This window comes from Brienomyrus brachyistius, chromosome 6 (genome assembly GCF_023856365.1).
Source record: "Brienomyrus brachyistius isolate T26 chromosome 6, BBRACH_0.4, whole genome shotgun sequence".
Lineage (NCBI taxonomy): Eukaryota > Metazoa > Chordata > Actinopteri > Osteoglossiformes > Mormyridae > Brienomyrus > Brienomyrus brachyistius.
Genome location: NC_064538.1, coordinates 4,822,045 through 4,830,990, shown reverse-complemented (window position 1 = coordinate 4,830,990; position 8,946 = coordinate 4,822,045). Strand labels below are relative to the sequence as shown.

At 49.4% G+C, this 8,946-nt stretch overlaps 2 protein-coding genes across 4 annotated transcripts; one reads left to right on the top strand and one right to left on the bottom strand.

Annotated features, from left to right (window-relative positions):
- The first annotated feature begins 68 nt into the window (after nt 1-68).
- Nucleotides 69-4,492, top strand: borcs6 (BLOC-1 related complex subunit 6). Of its 3 annotated transcripts, none has more exons than XM_049017861.1 (6): nt 69-144; nt 574-1,034; nt 1,203-1,599; nt 2,267-2,451; nt 2,914-2,997; nt 3,367-4,492. In XM_049017861.1, exons 2-6 carry the CDS (start codon nt 627-629, stop codon nt 3,490-3,492), a joined length of 1,200 nt encoding a protein of 399 aa, XP_048873818.1. In that variant the 5' UTR covers nt 69-144; nt 574-626; the 3' UTR covers nt 3,493-4,492. The 3 variants fall into 3 exon arrangements, with proteins under 3 accessions (XP_048873818.1, XP_048873819.1, XP_048873817.1); XM_049017862.1 differs by having other exon boundaries at nt 91-1,034; nt 3,367-3,513; nt 3,784-4,492; XM_049017860.1 differs by having other exon boundaries at nt 91-1,034.
- A 2,932-nt stretch (nt 4,493-7,424) lies between these two features.
- si:dkey-72l14.3 (Glyco_hydro_56 domain-containing protein) lies at nt 7,425-8,720 on the bottom strand. The gene is given in 5 exon segments (XM_049017121.1): nt 7,425-7,558; nt 7,561-7,696; nt 8,190-8,301; nt 8,303-8,559; nt 8,562-8,720. Coding segments are annotated over 5 exon segments (798 nt in total).
- Between the last annotated feature and the right edge of the window lie 226 nt (nt 8,721-8,946).

Sequence of the window (8,946 nt, the reverse complement as noted above, 5' to 3'; positions counted from 1 at the left end):
TGACTTTGAAATACGTGTTTGATTAGAAACATTTTAAAGGATGGAATAGGTGGAACCAATGTCGAGGCGTCTAATGTTCCCCCGGGGAAGCTTGAAGAGGTGGGACTCCTGGCCGTGGAAGCTGCAGAAGTCTTTTCTACTTGGGTAAAATGCTCTGTAAAATGTCTTAATAAGTTTCTCCAGCTACCTGACCGTACTGCAAGTATATAAAATACTTTTAGCGCTTTTAGCGACTTAACCATGTTCCGCTGTTCCGATGTTACATTGGGAAACTTTGCGTTTGTAGAGGCCTTGTCAACTGTGTATTGATTTATCAAAACATAAATGTAGTTAGTCTGTTGGATACTTATTAGTGGTTAGTTCGCAGTAGAATGCCGTTAAACTAAAATCGATGGGGAATGGGTCAGACAGTAATGGGTCCTGACTTTCGTGGTTAGCAGAATTCGAACAAAAAAAATAGTCTTAACTGGTTTAGTTCCTGTTTTCTAAGAAAGGAAAAAATAAGTGTGTTGTGCTTAGTAAAACTGAAAATTACGCCCGAGGGAGCTGAAGGAAGTTGACCGTGTGTTGCAGGCCGTGAGAGGATGCGGGTAAGGAGGTGATTTAGTTTTAGAATAAGGAGTACGATGAGCTTCTCGTCTGGGACTGGAGCGGAGGTGCTGGCAGCCCCCAACGGGCTGGGCTTACGGGGGTCGCTGAGCTCCAGTGATGAGGAGAGTAGCACTGAGCTAGAGCCCCCAAAACATGAGAGGGCAACTAGCTTGGCACCTGGAATGATGGCAGGGTCCCCCAGTGACACAGTGGACTGTGGGGGCAAGCTCGAAACCTGTAGAGATGCACAAGTGGAGACAGTGGCTGTACACATGTGTACTGTTGTTGAGCCTGCCAAAATGGTACATCAGGGAAACGCACCACACATCACCTCTGCAGAAATGCATGAGGCCGACCCCCCTGCAGGAATGCTGCATGTTGCAGCTGATGGACATGAGGCCTGCCTTCAGGAGGAGGTGCTGAGTGGAGAAGCAGGGGAGGAGGTAAGTGGCAGGGAGGAAACTGGAAGATCGTGATGTGGCTGAACCACTCAGCTGGAATCTTTTCTTGTTATAAGTTTTTGCTATGAAATATACAATTATGTTATAAATGGGTTGGTGTGTGTGCAGTTTGTGTATGTATTGGTAATACTTGTGACTGTGTGTCCCTAGCACCCTGCAGCCACCACTGTGGTCACTTCACCAAAGGGAAAAACTCAACTGCCCTCTCACACACGCCCAAAGGGGCAGGAGGGTGATCCCACGTCCCCCCAGAACCAGGAGGCCCCTAGACCCACACACGTAATGGCGCAGGTGCACGTGAGGCCTGGCCCAGAGCAGGAGAGGGTCGCACGCGGCATGCAAGACAGCAAGAGCTTGGATGAGATCAGCAGAGCTTACGGCGAGCCGTGCAGCAGGGGTGGGCATCCTGAGGGACGCAGGGCCACCATCTCCAGCGCCCTGGAGCTGGAGGGCACCGTCAGCCATGACGGGAACCTGACACATTTCATCGCCAGTAATCTGGAGCACAAGATCAAGATGAGCCACAAATTTGGGCCGGACTCTGACTGTGAGTGGCCATTTGGGCTGGACCATGTCCAAGCAGTTTTTGTCGGAATATGATAGGAAACAAAGGCCAGCAAAACAATTCAGGAAACATAACTTATATACTAGAGCAGTGTTACCCAGTCTGGTCCTTGGGGATACATTGACAGTCCATGTTTTCGCTGCAGAAAAGTGAACTGTTTGGCAGGAAGCTCGGAGGGAGCGAAAATATGGACTGGCTGTGGGTCCCTGAGGACTGGACTGGGAAACACTGTACTAGAGAAATAGGAAGTGTGTAGGTTTGATTTTTTTTTTTCCCCCTCCGGTGTATGGAATGCCCCTCGCCACTGTTTCAGAGGTCCTCCTTCTTACCGAAAACATCTTAGTACAGGGGTGGGCAATCTTATCCGCAAAGGACCGGTGTGTATGCAGGTTTTTGGGACAACCTTTAGGTCAGCTGTTCAAACCCTGGTGTGAGGACTCTTCAGCCAATCAGTCCTCTAATTAGTGACTTAATTAGGGAGTTGCAGTGAAAACCTGCATACACTGTGGCTCTTACTGGATAAGATCCCCCCCATTCATTCTTGCATATGCCCATATGTTTCTGCAGGAGTAATTCTTACTTTAGGGACCCCTGCTGGGATTCACCTCGATGATGTAATAATACAGCATGTTAACTCTGTTTTCATTAGCTCACTGCACAGTGCAGAACCCGTATCCATCTGAGCATGCCGCACCGCCTCGTGGCTGCCTGCGACCTCCCCCAGACATCCCACCCATTGACCCAAACGTACTGCTGGACCTGCAGAGGCAAACGCAGGCAGTGGCCCAGAGCTTAGACCTAATGATGCGTGGACTGAGTGGAACCGTCCAGAACGTGAGTCTGCCGGTTTGCCATCACCCGTCCTCACATCCGCCTTCATTTTCCCTGTGGCCCCTCCCTCATGCGTCATATGACCAACTGACCAGTCGATTTCTGTTTAACACAGTTTTCACCATCAGCCTTTATCAAACACGCAGAGCTGTAGTGTTTCATGAGGGCGTGCAGTTTCCCTGAATCATAATCACTCTGCCCAAGCTGCTCTCATTCACATTAAAAATACCATTGAAATACCAGCCGCATTAATAATTTTATCCCCATTTCTTAGAGTACTGCTCTGTCCCTGCCTTCTGTTCCAGTGTTGATGTGTTTGATTTGTTTTTTTTTTTTTGTAATTCCTCCTGGGCCTTCATGAATCACTCCAGAGCGCACTGTGGAAAACTTCTCTGTAAAAACATGCTGCGTGTACCTACGCACACACTGGCTCCCTGCCATCACCCCACTTCTGTGTACCCACAGATGACTGCGCTGAGCGTGGGCTACATCCAGACCTACAGGGACTCGGTAGACAGCGTCGGAGAGTCTGTGGACATGAGTATAAAGGTGAGGGGATAGAAAGAAGTTTCCCTAAGATTCAGCCATCAGCATTTTGTGGATGTGGGGGGGAAGCAAAGAGTTTCTTTGTGCTTAAGCCAGTCTGGTGTGTCTCTGTGTGAGGACAGATATAATTAGTTGTAGTAACCTGTACGCACACCAAGGGAGAATAGGGCAGCCAGATCACCTTGGACCCTAAAAGTTTTTTGGTGCTGTACCTATTACTGGAGTGTTTATTTGCCCTCTTTTCCCATGTTGGTATATTTATTTCTGTTTGTTTGCTTGTTTTTCCTTCTGCCTTAAGCCTCTGGATGAGAGTGTACACAAAGCCGGGCTGTGTTACCATGGTTGTGTTTATGCATGTTTCTGTGTGTGTAGGGCATGTATACACTGATGGCACGATGCGAAGAGCTCGACCGCTCCATGCAGCCCATTCACCAGCTGGCCAAGCAGATCCGTGACATCAAGACCATGCTGGACAACCTGGAAGCACTTTGCAAGTGACCGGGCTGAGCCACGCAGCAGGTGTCTGCACTGTGTGTGTGTGTGTGTGTGTGTAAGTAAGAGAGCGTGTTCTTACTATCTTTGTGCCTGTATGTACAGCAAGAGTTTGGGCTCAGTTTGCATCAGCGTTTGTTGCCGTGGAAGGGCTTAGCGCCCTTGTGCGTGTGCTGCATTGAAAACGTGCACGTGATTGGCCCAGCAGAGACTGAGAGGAGCTGTTCGTCCAATCCCTGGTGGCCTCCAGGCACCGTGCCAGGCATAAATCCCTCTGATTCCCATTCCCGCCTCCAGCATGCCCATGTGATGCTGAGATCGGTCCTTCCCACCGAGCGTGACGGGTCTCCATCCGAGAAGCATGGTAACCTGGGCTGACCTCAGAGGCCAAAGGGCTTTTCCTGCACTCCTCTATAACCTGTAAATGTATTATATTTGTATATAAAATTCCCGTAATTTTTAATTTATTAAAATTATGTTTCAATTATATACTTTAAAATAATTTTTTTTTAAGGATCTCTTGTTTCTATTTTAGGATCAAAGTTGTGTGGCTATTCTACCGTTTTATTCAGGAGTAAAGCACAGAGACTACTGACGACATAACTCATATTTAAACAATATAACATAATTGTTGGCACTGACAATAGGGGTGGTATAGAGGTGAGTGTCTCTGCACTGGAGCTCTGGGCAATGACATACGGGAGTGGAACGTAGATGCTTTGCTTGCATATATTGGTAACGGCAGACATGCAAAATGGTACAATGAACTTAACCTACTGAAACGCATGAGGGGTGGTTTGTAATTCGGGAGGTTAGAGGTCCGAGCCTGTATCTGGTGGGTCATGGGTTTGAATCCCGTGAATAGCAGAGTAATTATTACTCTTTGGTGGACAAGACCCTCAGCCCCAGTTACTCTAGAGGTGCTGGATGCTGGTGCTGTGACTCATAACCCTGCTCTCATCTGTATATTTTCCTCTGGGATTAATAAAGTTTATCTTGTATACAATGCTGTCTGCCTCTTTCATGGGGAGTGCGATGGGATATGTAAAAACTACCCAGTTTCCCTGCAGGATTGAATAAATTAACACTGTTATGTTCTGTGAGATGCAGTGCTCTGAAATGTCCACTTGATGGCGAACTTTGGGTGTATCCTGTACACATTAATGTTGTACTCTTTTCTAAACAGACCTTTTAAATAACCGTTACTTTTAACACTCATCCTCCCCATTTAGCCTCATAATACCCATTCAGAGCAGCTGCCGGTTATTTATAACAGTACAATGTTAGTACGTGTTATGATGAAACTGTAAACAATGATGGTAGCATATGATGAAACGTATGGAGTTGATCTTTCTGCATTGTTTCTTCAGTGTAAAACACCACATATTACACATTTGTATCCATCACTACGATTTATTTTAAACCACTAAAAAACATTCAGAGAACAGATGAGAGAGGACATCTTGGCCCTTTGACTCCTCAGGGCCAAATGTGCAGATGAATCCTTTACTGGTGCCCCAGGGGTCTGTCAGGTGGGGTCCAGGTCGCAGGGGGCCGTCTAGGGCTGGTCAGCCAGAGATGGGCACAGCGGGAAGCCAGCGTACATTACGTCTGCAGGCAGACTCTTAGGAGGCTGACATGCTATTACTACTAACGATAGAAATACCTCAGGAAATGTACTACGGAAGGGTTTACCTACTGAATCCCCAGGGACCCCAGGACAGTCCCTATCTTTGCTCCCTCCTTTGTTCTGTGTTTAAAACAAAACACAGAATATTAGGATAGTTCAACTGTAAAATGGGAACTTATGAGCCAAGGGGAAAAATCAACACCTGACAGCGCAGTTAATGCTTCACGCTGCTGAAATGGCAGGTTATATATTTCTCAGCGTGCATAATGAATGTCCTCTTATATCTGGCCCCTCGCTGGGGACCGTGACCTGTCCGAGATTAGATTGGCTCGGACCATGATAATCAGTGCCGAATTCTTTTTAAAGACAGCAGGCCCCAGTCCAGGGTTACCGGTCATCCCCTGGAGTCAGCACATCAGCCGGAAGTCCAGAAGGCAGATGGCGGGCATGAGATGAGGAATGGGACACTTTGGTTCGGCGGTGCACTTGCAGGTTCCGTTGTCAGAATCGTAGTCGCCGTAGGAGTCCCCTCAGCCTTCAGAGTCCCCTCAGCCTTCAGAGTCATCGTAGTTGCCCAAGGCGACTCGGGACACCTCTGTGTCCCTGATCGTTGATGTGATTCCTTCCCAGCCACGCCCCCTCAGCCTCACCCTCGTCGCCGCTCGTCAGCAGCTCCGCCCTCCATCCCCCCGTACCACTGGCACTGGAAATCCCTACTCCGTGCATCCCGCTGGGTGGGGGCCAGGCGGCCCTCCGCCTCAACACGCGCGGTGTCGTCCGGCAGCAGGAAGGTGGCGGGTGGGAGGTGCAGGTAGGCGGAGCCTCCGGGCTCTGCTGCGCGCACAGTGGCCACGCCCCCGGCACAGTGTGGCGCTACACAGACGTGATGCCGCTGTCACGTTCACCATGTACGGGCCCAGCACCTCCCGCACGAAGTCCGCCATCTTCCAGCATCCTGTCTGATACCGTACATACATAAACCCATGAAAGAGAGACACACAGGTATTAATGGTAATAATAATAATGTTCTCTCACTAGTCTAGCATTACACTGCTACTCACCCCTCTATCTTCTAACCACGTCCGGTCATCAGGTTCCCTCTCAGTCTTTAAGAAACACCTTAAGACCCATCTGCTCCATTAATTCCCCTACTTACCCAATGCCTCTTTATGTTCTTTGACTGCCATTATGTTGCACCTACTGCCCCTTGAATGGGTTCTTACTCTGTTAATAGTTATTGTTCAGCTGTTGTGTGGCCCCTGCCCCCGTACTGCTTAAACCTCGGCATTCGTTAGCAGCTCAGCCCAGCTGCACTTACGCCTAGCCGACTCCTTGCCAGCATGCATGTTTGCAGCGTGTTATTGGCCTTGCCTGCATGTCACTTTGGACAAAAGTGTCTGCTTTATACGACAGAAACGTAACCATTTATCCTGGCTGGGGGTTCAGTGGGGCCAGTAGCCTACTCCAGGCAGGACCGGACATGAGACTGGTAGCCGCACCCTCAATGGGATACCGATCCATCGCAGGGCACAAACACCCACAATCACACACTACAAACAATGTAGAGATATCGGTTATACCATAATGACATTCACTTTACTTTTATAGTAGCCATGTTCATATAATTGTTCCAAAATGCATCTATATAAACATGTACTGTACATACAGAAAAAGCCAAAAGACCATGGAGGAAAGGAAACAAATCCCCTTTGATTAGTAAGAGGAAAACCTCCAGTGATCATGTTCAACTGGCTGCCCCCCCCAGGGGATGCTAACTTTATAGGCTCAGTCAGGTATCAAAACATGATCATGATTGTAGGCAATGTGTTGCTGATCTGGTCCAGGTCCAGTATTATCTGCTGTGTCTATCAGCCTTCCTTGTTAGGAAGGTCTAATTTGGTCCACTTTGAAAGTCCCCTCTGAGTGGTAGATACCTGGGACTTGTCTGGGACCACCTTCTCCCAAACGACGACCCCCGCTGCGCCCAAGGCCACACTCTCCCCAAAGGTGTTCACCAGGTCACCCTGTGGGGACATTGCACGCAGCGCATACGCACACTGGGTCAGCCCAGTACTACTGCTGGTTGAGTTTCTGCCTTATAACCTCCCGTTTAGTTATCACCAGCGATCCAGCTACATCTAGTCTCCTTTGTCCCTCTCATGATTAAATTTAAAAAGGATGAAACTCATTGATCTCTTTGAGTTTTGCCAAAACATCTGAATATTTTTCAACCCAGTCCTGGGAGACCCACAGACAGATCACATTTTTGCTGCCTCCCAGGTGCATTGACATTCATGCATGCATGTGCTCAGTATCTCTCATGGCAGCTGTGAGTTTTTTTTGTGTTGGTTAGTGGAGGGGGCCACAGAGCGAAGGAGCGTCTCCACAACCACGGCAGCTCGTCGCTCAAGGCCATCTCCGTAGCAGGACAGCGGCCCTGGGATTGGCCTGCCGCTGGGTGGGACTAGAGTTGTAGCAGTTTCGGTATGGGGACACTCCCCACAATGCCTTGGGGCGGAGCATCTTCAGCTTCCATAGAGTTTCAATCAGGATGACTTGAGCTGCCGTTTGAAAGTCAACCTTGCAAGCCCAACAACATCATGTCAAATCATCTCTCACACAGGTTACTGTTGGCATACACACACTCAGACGTAGTTCAGACATATGCAGGGGCGTGGCAACAGGGACACTGGCCCCAGCTGAAAGCTGATAGGTCCCTGGAGTACACCTTGCCCTGTCATTCACAGATTCAAAACATATCATTGGCTAATGATAAAGTTGGCCCATCTGTATGAATTATGACTCCTCCTATGCCCCCCACTTTAAGCATTCTAGAATTGCCTTTGCTCACACGCACTAGTGTTACAAGTATCATACATTGGATGGTTAAATAAGGACCTGGAGCATCAGTTGAATAAAGTTCTGCAATCTCTAAAAGCGTTAGTGGAAGTGTCATTTTGGCCACTAGTGTGTGTACACAGACACCCTCTGGTGTACTTTGGAGGAACTCCAGAGGTTCAGCAGCACATACACACTGATGCACATTTAGCAGTTAGGTTTATGTAATACTTACCTGTGCCCACCTGCCCACCTCAGCAGGGCTCCAGTCTGGGAAGAATCCCCGGAGCAGCGAGCATGACTCTTCCTGGTAGATCTCCCGCTTGACCATGTTCCGCCCCCACTGCCCACTGATCCCAGTGCAACACGGCCAGGCCCCCAAAATCCACGGAGGGCAGGGAGAGAGCCAGTTCGGCTTCCACTTCCTGCAGGTGGCCATCAAATCGAGTGTGCTGGGGCAGCCCCCTCGATACAGCCCGCTTCTGGGGGGTGTAGTATGGGTAAAGCCCCAGTGAATCTTCTAGAAAGATGACCACCTGGCCACGTCCCTGCATCCCAAAGGCCCTGGGGTCAGGGCGCCCCAAGCAGGCTGCACTGGGGACCCCCCCCACAGCACCTGGAAAGGCTGTCCTGGGAGCAGTGGCTCATGGACAGGCTGCAAGGGTGCTGCCGTGGCCCCCACGCAGAGCACGAGCAGGAGAAGTCCGCCCACGACCCCCTTCCTCGTCATGGGCCTCCACAGGAGCTCATGGCCCCCCTGCCCCATGCTACACCATGGCCCATGAAGAGCATTTTACAGCAGGTCCACTGAGCAGCCCCTGGGGGTTGGTTACAACAAGCCACAGTTTGCTAGTTTCTCTACCTGATTCTCTTATTTTCTCATGAATCATGGATAATGTGATTATTTAGTATTGTTTGTTGGTTGGCGGGCTGGGTGGATGGATGGATGGATGGATGGATGGATGGATGGATGGATGGATGGATGGATGGCG